This window comes from Lynx canadensis, chromosome A1 (genome assembly GCF_007474595.2).
Source record: "Lynx canadensis isolate LIC74 chromosome A1, mLynCan4.pri.v2, whole genome shotgun sequence".
Taxonomy (NCBI): domain Eukaryota; kingdom Metazoa; phylum Chordata; class Mammalia; order Carnivora; family Felidae; genus Lynx; species Lynx canadensis.
The window spans coordinates 133,083,858-133,099,192 of record NC_044303.2 but is presented as its reverse complement, the minus strand read 5'-3'; the positions used below and the strand labels follow the sequence as shown (position 1 = coordinate 133,099,192).

The 15,335-nt window shown below is 37.7% G+C and overlaps 1 protein-coding gene across 1 annotated transcript in view; it reads right to left on the bottom strand.

Annotated features, from left to right (window-relative positions):
• NLN (neurolysin) overlaps positions 1-15,335 on the bottom strand; it is a 107,320-nt gene that overhangs the window by 52,969 nt on the left and 39,016 nt on the right. The window contains exons 2-3 of the mRNA XM_030322118.2: positions 7,304-7,563; positions 2,858-3,006 (exon numbers count right to left, since the gene is read on the bottom strand). Coding sequence (XP_030177978.1) covers positions 2,858-3,006; positions 7,304-7,563 — 409 coding nt within the window. The remainder of the gene's footprint in view (positions 1-2,857; positions 3,007-7,303; positions 7,564-15,335) is intronic.

Below are 15,335 nucleotides of genomic sequence, written 5' to 3'. Positions count from 1 at the left end.
ACTTAATGAAGGCTTTATGTGTCACATCATGGTTGCCCTATTTTACTTACAACATTACACTGAAAAGTAAATAGATATATCTACCTTTGTCTTTTAGGTATGAATGGGATGAAATTTACCATTTGTTAAAGTGTCCAGTACTAGCAGAAAACTCATATTGATACTTTTAGATTTTAAAAAATACTGCCTATATACCGAGTAATATATAGAATTGTCAAATGGCTATATTGTATACCTGAAAGCAATTTGACACTATATCTTAACTATATTAGAATTAAAATAAAATAGAGGCACCTGGTGGCTCAGTTCGTTGACTGTCCACCTTGATTTCGGCTCAGGTCATGATTGATCACCGGGTGGTAGGATTCAGTCCTACGTCAAGCTCCATGCTGAGCATTGAGCCTGCTTGGGATTCTCTCTCTCTCTTTGTCATCGACCTCTACCCCTTTCCTACATTCATCCTGTGTCTATCAAAAAAATAAAATACAATAAAAAAAAATACTGCCTAAATAAACACAACTATTTGTCAATGAAGGTATTTAAAGGTAACTAAATTCACCAGATAAGTTCCACTGTATAAAAAAAAAAATTGTTATTTGTCTATTATTCTGATCTAGCCTTAACAGATACAGTAAAAGCTCCTACCAATGGTCACAGAACGAATGACATGCATGGGAGTAATTACTCTCTTGGAAAAAAGGAAAAATTATGGAAATGACTCTGAAACCACTGTAAATTATTACAATAAAACCAGCACAAACAAATGAACTAATATGATGAATGCACTGGTGTCTATCTGGTATAGTATTTTAGTATACTATCCCGGCAGCAGTTTGTTTCCAAATTTACTGGGATCAGATTCCAATAAAAGTGTAACAAAGAAATCTAAAGTGACACACCTTCCATATCTTGAGAACATTCATAAATATCAGAGAAAAACATTAAACACGATATATAACATTAAGATTGCAATACCTTCTTGAGGCTAGAAAATTCCAAATGAAAACTTAGAAGTCAGAATGAAAACAGAGTTAACAAAAGAAAATGAGATATTCTGGAAAAAGTTTTAAAATACATACCTAATATAGAGCTAGAAAGGAATTAGATGGGGGGGATGAAATAAAATAAAGGAGACTGTAAGGGCCATGATTTGAATCACACAGAGTAATAACTGAGGTCAAAAAAAGAGAATAATGTAACTAATAAAGAATAATCATGAAGTTATTAAAGTTTATGTTATTTTTATAGTGCTAAGGGTGAACAGTTATGGGGGCACTTGGGTGGCTCAGTTGGTTAAGCATCTGACTCTTGATTTTAGTTCAGGTCATGATCTCATGGTTAGTGAGTTTGACCCCATATTGGGGTCTGCACTCACAGTAAGGAGCCTGATTGGGATTCTCTCTCTCCCTCTCTCTGTCCCTGTCCTGCTCTCTCTTTCAAAATTAATAAACTTAAAAAAAAAAGATGAACAGTTATGAACAATATAGATGAATATAAATTACAGGGTAAAAAGTGCCTATCTGACATGAGAGAATAGACAGCACATATATCTTAAATGTCTAAAATCTTGATTACATATTCTTCAGTAAGTTAAAACGTGAAATAAAACTGCTTTCTTATTTCAACTCTTATCATAATTTGCTAAAAGGAACAAAATGTTTGAGATTTAAAAAAAATTTTTTTTAATGTTTATTGTTTTTGAGAGAGAGATAGAGAGCAAGCAGGGACGGGGCAGAAAGAGAAGGAGACACAGAATCGGAAGCAGGCTCCAGGCTCTGAGCTGTCAGCACAGAGCCTGATGTGGAACTCGAACTCACAGACCGTGAGATCATGACCTGAGCTGTAGTCGGCCACCCAACGGACTGAGCCACCCAGGTGCCCCCAAAATGTTTGAGATTTGAATAAAGAAACATGCAAAATTAAACAAAAATGTCTAGGATTATAAAGAATGGCTGTTTTCCAAACAAATTGCTGAGTGTCATGAAAATAAAAATTCAAAGCCAAGACATGACGAAAATGCTAGGAAGCAAATCAACATTGGTGATGAAAATATCAAAAGCACTGAAGGCAGACCCACCTAAAACATTCATTATCTGTAATTTCTGTGAGTCTTGAAAAATGTAAGGATGACAGAGAGGAATGACTTTGGTTGGCATGCAGCATCAACAGTATGTCATTAATATCAAGGCCAAAACCACATGATATTTACAGATAAACAATTCAATTCCATTTAGTTGATCTAATCTAATATAAACCTTGCAACATTTAGAAAATTCAAAGAGTAACCATTATGTTCATGACAATTAACAATCCTTAGATTTATAGATGTACACTTTTTCACACTTGGTCTTTAGTATTAAGTGAATGTAATTAGCAACTCAACATTAACCTATGTAGTATAACAATAAATACTATGCTGTACCCATTACTATAATAATTAGAAACAAAATCTAGAAATTTTCAAATACCTTTTTTTAAAGTTTATTTGTTTATTTTGAGAGAAAGAGAGAATACAAGCAGGGGAGGAACAGAGAGAAAGAGAGAAGGAGGGAGAGGGAGAGGGAGAGGGAGAGGGAGAGGGAGAGGGAGAGGGAGAGGGAGAGGGAGAGGGAGAGGGAGGGAGGGAGAGAGAGAGAATTCCGAGCAAGTTCCACACTGTCAGCGCAGAGCCTGATGTGGGGCTTGGACTCATGAACTTGAAATCATGAAATCATGACCTGAGATGAAATCAAAAGTCTGATGCTTAACCAACTGGGCCGTCCAAGCGCCCTAAATACTTTTTATTGTTGGTCAAAGATTTTTACTTTTTTAGTATAGATTTTGGTTTTCTTTTAAAAGGGTTTATAACATCATTTACCTGTAAATGAACAATTCTCAGAAATATATCTTCTCTCATGCTCATCTCGATATCAAAACGAGAAAGTCTTTTGTCTGCTTCTGTACTTGCTGCCCGCACTTCTTTGTCAGAGGAGACATGCTGGGGAAAGTCTAACATGGTTCGTTCCACTGTCAATAGAGGACAAAATCATAAGGATTCATCCAATCAGCATTAAGAAAAATACTTCCTACCTAGATGAATGATTATCCTAATATAAGTTTTTCATTTTATACCTTCTGTAAAGTTTTGTAAGGCTATCAGGAAACAGCATCTAATGCAGGACTTGGCTGTTGCAGTGGCATTATTAGGAACAATAAGGGTATAAACTGAGCACTTATCAAAGTATGTTTAGGGTGTAACTTATTAACTGGGAATGCTGAAAGATAAAGACATAGTTCTCATACTAACACATTTTATAATCTGGTGTGTGGGAGGAGGGAACAGTACATGAAAAGATAAAGAATACAGGATAGAGCAGCTTAGTTGCCAAAAGAATGGGATAGTAACTCGAACACAGCAATATTAGGACTGGAGCACCATGTAACACCTATGATGAAGGCTGGACCTTAGGGCGGGCAGGGCAAGAGGAAGACCTCAGGAGAGGACTGGAAAAGTAGAGACTACAAGCATGGGGACTGGCAGAGAGAGAGGATGTTTTAGAAAAAAGCAGACTTACTTACTTACTTATTTATTTAAATATAATTTATTGTCAAATTGGTTTCCATACAACACTCAGTGCTCGTCCCAACAAGTGCCCTCCTCCCTACACATCACTCACTTTCCCCTCTCCCCCACCCCCACCTACACTAGTTTGTTCTGAGTATCCAGTGTCTCTTATGGTTTGCCTCCCTCCCTCTAACTTTTTTTTCCCCTTCCCCTCCTCCATAGTCTTCTGTTAAGTTTCTCAAGATCCGCATATGAGTGAAAACATATGATATCTGTCTTTCTCTGCCTGGTTTATTTCACTTAGCATAATACCCTCCAGTTCCATCCATGTTGCTGCAAATGGTCAGAATTCATTCTTTTCATTGCCAAGTAGTATTCCCTTATATATATATACCACATCTTCTTTATCCACTCGTCAGGTGATGGACATTTAGGCTCTTTCCATAATTTGGCTATTGTTGAAAGTGCTGCTATAAACATTGGGGTACATGTGCCCCTATGCATCAGCATTCCTGTATCCTTTGGGTAGATTCCTAGCAGCGGTATTGCTGGGTTATAGGGTAGTTCTACTTTTAATTTTTTGAGGAACCTCCACACTGTTTTCCAGAGAAAAGCAGACCAATTTAGTTGGGGTGGGGGAAGTTTATTTAAAATAGAAATTCCTAACCTTCACTACAGATTCTTTAGAGAATCTAGTCAAAGTTATGGACCCTCCCCGAAATGCAAACGTTCATACAAGCATAAAATTTCCATACAATTTTAGAAGATTCCCAGAAATCTCAGTGGACACATCCAGTGAAGAGTTGAATATTGGGACTATTCCTATTAAATGATGGTGGTAACGAACTGCTCTAATGTTCACATATTAAAATTCTTTCTTGGGTTTTTAATACATTTGTATTGTGACTTTCATCAGGCAAAAATCTGATGTCACTGAAATGACCCCAACTACAGAAAAAATGAGTATGGTTTATTTTTTTTGTTTTTATTTATTTAAAAAAATTTTTTAATGTTTATTTAATTTTGAGAGAGAGAGAAAGAGAGAGAGAGAGAGAATGAGGAGGGGAGGGGCACAGAGAGGGAGACCTAGAATCGGAAGCAGGCTCCAGGCTCTGAGGTCTTAGTACAGAGCCTGATACAGGGCTCAAATTCACGAACCATGAGATTATGACTTGAGCTGAAGTTGTATGCTTAACCACTGAGCCACCCAGGCATCTCTTTATTTTTGAGAGAGAGACAGAGAGAGGAGGGAAGGGAAAGTCAGAGAGAGAGAAAGAGAGAAAGAGAGAGAGAGAGAGAGAGAGAGAGAGAGAATCCCAAGCAGGCTCTGTGCTGACAGTGAGGATCTTGACATGGGGCTCTAACCCATGAACCATGAGATCGTGACCTGAGCCAAAATCAAAAGTTGCACGCTTAACCGACTGAGCCAGCTAGGAAACACAAAATGAGTATGGTTTATAGGAACGGTGTGGCTATACTGTGACAATGAATACACTTTTATTAGCTTTAGTACTTTGAAGGTATTGTAAACAGGTAAAACTTCCACATATGATATATGGTAGACAGTAGAGCTATCCTTTCCATACCAAGAAACTATCCAGTTAAACAAGCTACCTCACTCATATCAGTCCTCTTAAAACAGTGCTATAAAGCTGTAAAAAGAAAAATCACCTCAAATATCTGCATAAATTCATAACATGTGGTTTAAAAAGTCTAATTAAATAATTATTCTTTAAGGATTTGATTTAATATACACTTTTATGTTCCTTGATTAAAGAATGGAACAGAATTAAAGTTTCATAGATGTAGCACCTGTTTAAGTGATAAAGTTAACTATATAGGTATAATTTCTATTTACTTTTTAAAATTAAGTCAAGGAGATATTAAGAAAAAATCAAATTGCTCAAGAACTAAAATGAGCAGAACAAAATGCAGGCGCCTAAAACTGGAAACATATTCTTAAACAAACAATAATACTAAAAACCATTTCCTTCCTTACTTTGCCACAAAGACCTGAACCAGACTTATGCTCTTACTGCCAAACTATAAACAGTATTGGACACTAGTCAAATGAGGTTTTAACAGTTACTGCAGGAGGCAGAATGAGCTCTGAGAACAAATATAGATAAGATAAAGTTGGTCTTTAAAAATCTCCTAAACTCAAAAATTTTTAGGATTAACTTACAGAGGTACATTTATGAGAGAGCAAGGACTTCTGAAAACTAAAAGTATACTTAAAAGATGCATTACTGGGGGATGCCTGGGTGGCTCAGTCAGTTAAAAGTCTGACTTCGGCTCAGGTCATAATCTCACAGTTTCTGAGTTTGAGCCCTGTGTTGGGCTCTGTGCTGACAGCTCAGAGCCTGGAGTCTGCTTTGTATTCTGCGTCTGCCTCTCTCTCTCCCCCTCCCTCACTTATGCTCTCTCTCTGTCTCAAAAATAATAAATAAACATTAAAAAAAAAATAAAAGATGTATTATTGGAAAAGCAGCAGACTTTAAGATAATTTTTAAAAAGATTTTGTTTTTTTCCCCACTGATTTTTATATTTGTTAAATGCATAATTCACCAGGCTGGCACACCATGTCGGCCATATATGACTGAAGAAGAAATGAGTCTCTGAACCAAGGACAAACCACATATAGCAAGGGAGACACACAAAATATTGCCTTCTGGGAAAACTCTGCCAAATGCGAACCAACTCCATCCCTTTGAGTTTGACTAACGAGACCCACCAGGTGTTTTTTATTTAGTAGTTTAAACTCAAGACTTTTATCCAGATTTAGTGGCCATTAATGAGAGTGAAGCAGCTGGTGGGAAGAGGCAGAAACTGAAACAGAAGAGGTAAGAGAGTCCCTATTAAGGTGGGGCACAGGGTAGGGAATTCTTGGTGTTGAGGGGTTGGTGAGGGTTAAGAGATGACTAGGTCACTAGGGCTGTACAGGATTCTGGACAACCTTCCAAATTCCAGAATACATACAAATGTTTATGATATCCCGATAACTTACGTTCTTACAAAACCTGGATAGCCAAGGTTGTTTAGCCATAACTATATCACAGAATATGTCTAACCCTTAGGGGCAATTGGAGTGAATCTCCATTCCTTTAACTCAAAGGGCCTAATACTTATATTATAGAAATAATGTATTTTAAGTATAGGAAATATGCAAAATAGAGAAAGGCATGGAGAGTAAATTTTAAAAAATCAAGCATACCTAAGAAATTAGCTACTAGTAAAATTTTCTTCTGGTTTTCGTCTCTGTATTTTTTTTCTATGTTAAGAAATGCTGTTCCTCAACGTGATTATGGCTACATAGTGTTGCAGAGCCTGAGCATACCATTACGTGGTCTTTCTATATGCTGGATGGCACCCAGGAGTTGTTTCCAAGGTTCTGCTACGACAGAGTACCTGTTTATACATAAATTTGTACATAATTTTTCCTGTATCTGATAATTTATTTAGATTAAATGCTTAGGTGTGGAACTGCTGGGCTAGGGTATGAACTTCTTAAGAGTTTTGATATATTATGTCAAAATACTCTCCAGAAAGCAGATGTAATGAGATTGTACATTTTGTAGCACCACTGCCAACATAATAAAACATTTTAATTTTATTTAATTGAATTCTAAGCAATTAGTTAATCATTATGGAAAAATCAATGTCTTGTAAAACTGGAAAATGATTGCCAACACAGAAAGCATAAAATGGTTTATGATGCCTACAAAATGAAATATCAATGGACGTCTGCATGCTACTCACCTATATACTTCACTTCGACATCTGCCAGTGCCTGCAAACAGTTCTCGTAAGTTACTTCCTCAATGTCAAGCATTCCAATAGCATCGTACACCTGTTTGGTCTGCACAATGAGCTCCTCAGTTCTTGTTTTAATTTGCTCTGGTGAAAGATCCCATCTTAAGACATTTCTGCCAGCTACAGTATAGGAAGACATTGCCTGAAGAGAAGACATCACTTCTCTTCCTAAAGTCATTCTGAATAAAATCCTGGAACCACCAACTCTGAAAAGAATCAGAAAAAGAATAAAAATTAGACATCTGTTGATCCAAAGCCAATACACAAATGTATACTGTCTAATTATATTAAAAAGAACTTTTTAATAAAATTGAGCAAGTCTCTTTCAGGTGAACACGTAAGCACAAAATTAAATGCATTTGTATTTTTTTCCCTTGAATGTAGATTTAATGAAATTAGTACTTACCAAACACTGAATTGGTCATGTAATTAAGTCATGGTGAGAAATGAAGTTAGGTGTCAAAGACGTAATAACTGTCCTTTATAAATTAAACCAGTAATCTTTCTTATATAAATGTTTTTCCTGTGCTGGGGCATCTGGCTGGCTCAGTCAAAAGACCATGTAACTCTTGATCCTGTGGTTCTATGTTCAAGCCCCACGTTGGATGTACAGATTACTTAAAAAAACAAAATCTTAAAAAAATTAAAAATTAGGGACACCTGGGTGACTCAGTTGGTTAAGTGTCCTTCAGCTCAGGTCATGATCTCGTTGTTTGTGGGTTTGAGCCCTACATCGGGCTCTGTGCTGACATCTCGGAGCCTGGAGCCTGCTTCGGATTCTGTGTATCCCTTTCTCTGCCCCTCGCCCACTCTCTCTCTTTCTCTGTCAAAAATGAATAAATGTTAAAAAATTTTTAATTAAGAAAAAATTAAAATTAAAATAAAAAAAGTTATTTCCTGTGTCAACATCTACCTACAATGTTTCAAAACGTTTTTATAATGAACAGCATGTAAAAAAATGTTTTTTTACCAAAATTTCACACAAATCAACTATGAAAATTTGAATTTAAGGTTTGGGAAATAAACTCTGGTATTGCTATGGCATTATTCTAAAAGACAAAAGAAATTAAGTTAATGATAACAATCCTTTACCTCCCTGAAAACCTCAAACTAATAATTGATGCCATATGTGTGTATATATGTACTATATATCATGCAATATAATTTCAGAACTTATAAATAAAAATATTATAATTAATGGCTAACATTTGTTGTGTGTTTAGGCACTGTACTAAATGCTTGCCATTTATTCACTTAGTCCTCAAAACAAAACTATGAGGCAGATACTGTAGTTATTCTCATTTTACTAAAGAGGAAACTAAAACACAGGAAAGTTAAGTAACTTGTCCAAAGTCACATAGCTGGTTATATGGTGTGAACTAGGATTAAAAACCAGACGGAGATAATAGAGATCCAGAACTCACACTCTTAACTGCTATGCTAAACTTCAATCCTATTATCTTACAAGACCCCAAAACAACCCTATGAGGTAGGCAGTGCATTATTCCCTTTTTAATGATGAGGCAGTTGAGGCTCAGAGAGGCTAATGACTTATTTAAGGTCATTCACTTAACAAATACTTATGAGCATATATTGTCTGGTCATTGTGACAGGCATCAAGGATAAACAGGCAAACTTACTAAGATTCTGCTATTATTGTGGAGAGACAAATTGACAAAGGAACTATTATTCTATATTGAGGTGAGTGAGACGACAGGTATAAGCAGAGGGAACTCTGAAAGACCTCAGAAGGAACTTTTCTTGGAAGATTTTACAGAGGCAACAAGGAGCAAGCCAACATCTGGACTACATCCAGAAATTATCTAAATGCCAAAAGCTGTAAGGAGAGAGAAATCTGATAAGGTCAGTAAGGACTACAGAATATGAAGAGCCTTGGGAATCAATAAAGAGTTCAACCTGAAGTCCGTGAGAGAGCCACTGAAGGGTTTTAACCAGGTAAGAGATGAAATAAGGTATACATTTTAGAGAAATTGCCCAAATCAAAGTGAGTTGAAAGGTTTGGGAAAGAGAGATTATACTAGAGGAAAGCTATTCCTGTAACTGGAGCATAATATCATGGTATACTGAATTAGGAAAAGGGGGGAACTGGAGTGACTTAAAAGATAATTCAGGAAGTAGAATCAGTATGACTTGGTACTTGGTATAGGGGTGGAGGGTGAGAAAGTCAAGGATGTCGTCCAAGATTCTTGTAATTGGATGTATGGATGGTGGTAACATCATTAAAATAGGCAATGTAGAAAGAGGAGGAGGTTTTTTGGAGAGGGGGAAGAGATATTCAATTTTGGACATGCCAAGTTTGAAGTGGTGTGGCACATTTAAATGGAATTCATTAATATGAGATGATAATTGGAGTTAGAGGAATGGTTGAACTGGCCCAAGGGAGTTTGCAGATTAAGAACAGAACTGAGCCCTAACTCTAGTTTAATCATGGAGATAAAGGAAAACCAAACCAGAATGGATTTAGGAAGCTGTGAAAAGTAAGCAGAAAAAAAGGGAGGGAGGGGTGCCTGGCTGGCTGGGTTGGTAGAGCATTCAACTCTCGATCTCAAGGTCGAGTGTTTAAGCCCCACCCTGGGCGTGGAGCCTACTAAAAAAAAAAAAAAAAAAAAAAAAAAAAAAAAAAAAAAAAAAAAAAAGAGGGAGTAAATAACTGCCAAATGTACAAATCTCAAGAAAGATGGAAGAGTCTGTTAAATTCAGCAACAGGAATGTCATTGATGATTCTGGCAAGAGTAGTGTCAGCGGGATTGTGGGGTGGAGGTCAGACTACAATGATTGAGGGATAGGAAGAAGGTAAAGAACTGTAGAGTACATCTAAGTGATTCTCTAGAGTTGGATATATTTTACTTTTATTTTTATTTTTTTATTTTTGGGAGAGTGCAAATGGGGGAGTGGCGGAGATAGGGGAACAGAGGTTCCCAAGCGGGCTCAGTGCTGACAGGCTGACTGCAGTGAGCTGGATGTGGGACTCAAACTCACAAACCAAGAGATCATGACCTGAGCAGAAGTCAAACACTCAACTGACTGAGCCACCCAGGTGCCCCAAGTTGGATGTGTTTTAGATAAGAAAAGAGACTGCAGTCTCAGTAAAATCAATAAAACAGGTAAAGTGGGAGTAGTTAGGTTGTAGTAAAAAAGTGTGGGTTTGAATTTAAGAATTCAAAGGTTAAGCAGTCTGATACGATTCAGGACATTTTCCCAGAAGTGGATGGTTGATATAAATGAGTTGAAGAATGCAATCTAGTATTGGATAAATTGTTTATGTGAACACTGGAGTCAGCAGCTTGACAGCTGGGCCTGGGAATAGAAAGGAAGACTGAGCCAGAAACCAAAGTCTTCAAAGAATGGAGAAGCCAACCAGGTATCTGGTGGAGGACATCATGAGCAGGGTATAGAATGATAAAACCAGATTGTGAGCCTTGAAGGTGTTTATACAATGGTGAAGAAGTATTGGTCTGGGAGCGTAAGTGAGGGCAAGGCAGGAGCTGGCAAACAAAGAAGATGTGGTCTTTCCTCTTTACTTTGTGATATATGGGGTGTGAAAGAGAGGGATATAGACAAAATATTTTCCCCAGGATTGAGTGGATTTCAGTAATGGTTAGTAGAAGAAAAGACAATCCAGAGAGTATCAAAAGGGGAGGAGTTTGTTGACTACAGGACAAGGGTTCCAGAAATAACAAGGCAGAAGTCTAAGAGTAGAATAGATAGCTAAATATGTGTTCATTGTCCAGCCATTCACTGCCTCCCTCTAACTAAGTCTATGCACATATTTCTTCCTAGTACCCATGCACAACACGACTACCACACCCCCTGCCATGTCCACGATCTGTGAAGGTGGCTGCCCCTACCCTCAAACTCCTGTGAGAGAAACAGGTCTTATTTCCACTGTGTGTGACCGAGCAAGCTTGTGTTCTTGACTGCAGCTGGCATCCACCTTATGTAGAACCTGACTTAGGATGAAATAAACACTGTGAACAGAAGAATAAAGGAAGGAAAGCAAATATTTACTGACATCACCATTATAACAGTTAATTCTGAAACCTGACCTAGACCTATTTTCCAGTTATATTTAAGCCAGCTTGAATGCAGTTTTATGTTATTTGTTTCATAGAGGATCCGAACTGATAAAGGAATGAAAACTGGTAAAGGAATGAGCACATACACACAAAAATATGAAGGTCACAACAAGAAATGGTGGATGATTGGAGGGTCTCATATGCTTGGTGGTGGCTGAAATTAACAGGGATGCAAAGTTCAGTGTGTGGAGCTGGCTGAAAATGTCTAAAATAATTATTTCCACAATCTCTTACGGATACACAGAACTGAAGCCTCGAGGAGCAGTGAGACATCACCACTACTGACTGGGTTTCTGAGGAAGTTCTAGTATAAGTGAAGAGGCTGGCCATGGGATTACTGACATAATGACTAGCAAGTGGACTGATGACTGAAATACAAGACTTTGGTAGCTAATCACCTGTTCTTTTCACAACTCTTCTGAGTACAAACCAATTATTACAGACAACTTTTCATTACTGTTAAACACCTTTAAGAGAAAATTACCTCAAACATTTATTGATAAGATGAACCTCCACTAGTTTTCCTTTATTTCCTAACATTTACCTCAAGGTTGAGTGTTTCGTTACAGCATACCTGATTTTAACTCAGTGAAACTGGTGAAGGTATCAGAACCTCCACCCTGGCTGAACAGATACACCCATAATCACCCTTGTACAGTTTCTGTTGCAATTCATGAAAAACTACCACTTTCTTGAAGTGATACTATTCCCCAAATACAGGGAGGGTAAAAAGAAAGGAAGAAAATTTAGAAACCATAGTTTTATGTGTCAAAAGAACACATTAAATTTTGTGTCATACTTTCTTCTTACCTTCTGGGATTTTATCTTAATTTCTTTCAGGATTTACAATTCTTGTTACCAAAGAAAAGGAGACTGAAGGATTCCTTCCTATTTCTAACTAAAACATTTTGATCTAGGGGCACCTGGGTGGCTCAGTTAAGTGTCCGACTCTTGGTATCAGCTTTGTTCATGATCCCATGGTTTTTGAGATTGAGTCCCGCATCAGGTTCTGTGCTGACAGTGCAGAGTCTGTTTAGGATTCTCTCTCTTCCTCTCTCTCTCCCCCTCCCCTGCTTGTGCACGCATCCTCTCTCACAATAAATATTTTCAAAAAGAATGAAAACTGCCTTTTTAAAAAAAATTAAAATATTTTGATCTACTGGGAATTTTTCTATCTGCATTCTCTCTGCTTTTCCTCTTATATCATCATTTTGTGGAGTATCTTTATTCCCCTTTGTTATGACTTCAAGCTCATTCAATGCTTCAGGTGCTGGTACATTTATCTTTTCTCCCCCTTCAGTGCCTCTGCAGCCCTGGAGAACTGCACCTGTGTGGAGAAACCAGTGCACCTGCAATCACTCTAGCAAATATGATTATACCCTTGGGAATGGATTTTTCTAGTCACTTTTTGCAACCAAGAAGTACAAAAGTTGAAAACAGGCAATACTATGTGATTCTGTCTTCTCTACAGGAGTTAATACATGCAATTATTTGAAAATGAGAATCTAGATTAAATTTGAGATTTCTACTGTCTAATTAAACACTAGTTTTTTTCTTTCCCTAAACTTCCAGGCTCTATTATTTCTGTCCCAGCCACACCTTCTTCATTGTTTCTTTTCTCTTTAAAACACTTTCAACACAAAACTCTGAAACTTCTAAGAAATAATACAGAATAATATAACAGCATTGACAGGAAGGCATATTTGTTAGGTTTGATGTTTCCTGTGTCCAGCAAACAAATGAAGTACTCAGGCAAAAAAAATCAAGTGGTGTGGATTTTGACATAGATCACCAGACTGCAGAGCTGCATTTGGAAAAATGAGCATGCCACAATTATACTGAGTTAATTACTGTCTTAAAACTTTTGCAAAACATTTTGTAGAATATACTTTCAGAAATCTTCTGACCTACTGGCATAAAGGCCTCCATTTCCTCCTATCAAGTCTTCTTTGACCATTCAAATTCATCCAAATCTGAGCTTCTATCACCTTTTACCTATGCCATTCATTTTAGGTATTTAAATTACTGTCATCCACCTGTTCAGTTGGTTTGACTCATACTCTAAATTAGACGAGGGCTTTCTCAAGCACAATAACCATTGTGTCTTCTTTTGTCAAAATCCTCAACTCTAACACACTGCACACTGCTGAGCACATAGTAGACGCTGTGTACTTGAAGTGAGATGGGATTGATATGGCTAAAATACTACAGCAACAGCATCGTACATCAACATCACAAATAAATATCCATGCAGGGAAATGTGTTTTATTAGAGCCAAGACTTGAGTGAAGACCATTATGCAAAATATCCTAACTTCTTTTCCCTACAATTTACATTTTATACATTCTTTCTGGTGGTTGCATAGCATTTCCTGAAACTTGTCCCAATTCTTCAAAATACTTGGCAAATATTCCTAGTATTTACTTTAGAACTAATCTTTCTTTACAAGCTGCTATTGAGGACTTCAATGCCCCCAGACTGGAATTATCTTTTCTTTATTTACTTTGAGAGAGAGAGAGAGAGAGAGAGAGAGAGAGAGAGAGAGAGAGAGAGAGAGAGGGAGGGAGAGAGGGAGAGAGGGAGAGCGAGCAAGCACAAGCTGGGGAGGGCAGAAAAAGATGAAGAGAGAGAGAATCCCAAGCAGGCCAGATGCGGAACCTGAACTCAGAAACCATGAGATCATGACTTGAGTTGAAACCAAGAGTCGGACACTTAATCAACCGAGCCACTCCGGCTTTTGATCTCATCTCAGACCTCACCTTCTCCAGGAAGTCTTTTTTTTTTTTTTTTTTTTAATTTTTTTTTCAACGTTTATTTATTTTTGGGACAGAGAGAGACAGAGCATGAACGGGGGAGGGGCAGAGAGAGAGGGAGACACAGAATCGGAAACAGGCTCCAGGCTCTGAGCCATCAGCCCAGAGCCCGACGCGGGGCTCGAACCCACGGACCGCGAGATCGTGACCTGGCTGAAGTCGGACGCTTAACCGACTGCGCCACCCAGGCGCCCCTCCAGGAAGTCTTTTTGATTACCTCCAGCTGTTTTATTTTTTTTAATGTTTATTTTTTTTAAATGTTTATTTTTGAGAGAGAGGAAGAGTGAGAGACAGCGCATGCAGGGGAGGGGCAGAGAGACAGGGAGATGGAGAATTCCAAGCAAGCTCTGCACTGTCAGTACAGAGTATCATGTGGAGCTCGATCTCACGAACTGTGAGATCATGACCTGAGCTGAGATTAAGAGTTGGACACTTAGCCAACTGAGCCACTGAGGTGCCCCAATAGGAATTATTCCTCTGTGCATCTACAGTACCCTAAACGTACACTGACCAAAGCACTTATCAGACTGAAGTGTATTCACCTATTGACTTGGCTATATGTCCAACAGACCTTAAGTGGAAACTGGTTTTTAGTGATACCTATAGACCCTGAACCTAACATAGTGTCCAAAAACTTCCACTTGATCTTGATCAAAAGGCCAAGAAGTGATTGACTTAAGGTTATTTAATACTTCTCTTCTATCTACATGTCCAATATACAAGTAGCCCCACCTGACAGTATTTAGCCTTCGTGGGGCATTTTATAAAGCCCTGATCTGCAATTAGAGATGATGCAGAATGGAAATAATGGCACATATTGGACTCAAGCATTCTGAATGTTGCTAATATTTTTTTCTTCTGAATGGACTGTTGCATTGGAGAAACAGATTCATGAGTAGTACTCAATAGTTAGTGAGCTCCATTTTGGGTACTTATAGCCCCTTAAAAAAGATAAGCATCTGGTATTTTAGTTACTAATGGTCCAGGCAACAGCTTTTTTATTTAAGGAACTTTCAATTTGGCTCAGGATAGAACTGCTTTACAAAAAGAATGTTATAGAATTAAATG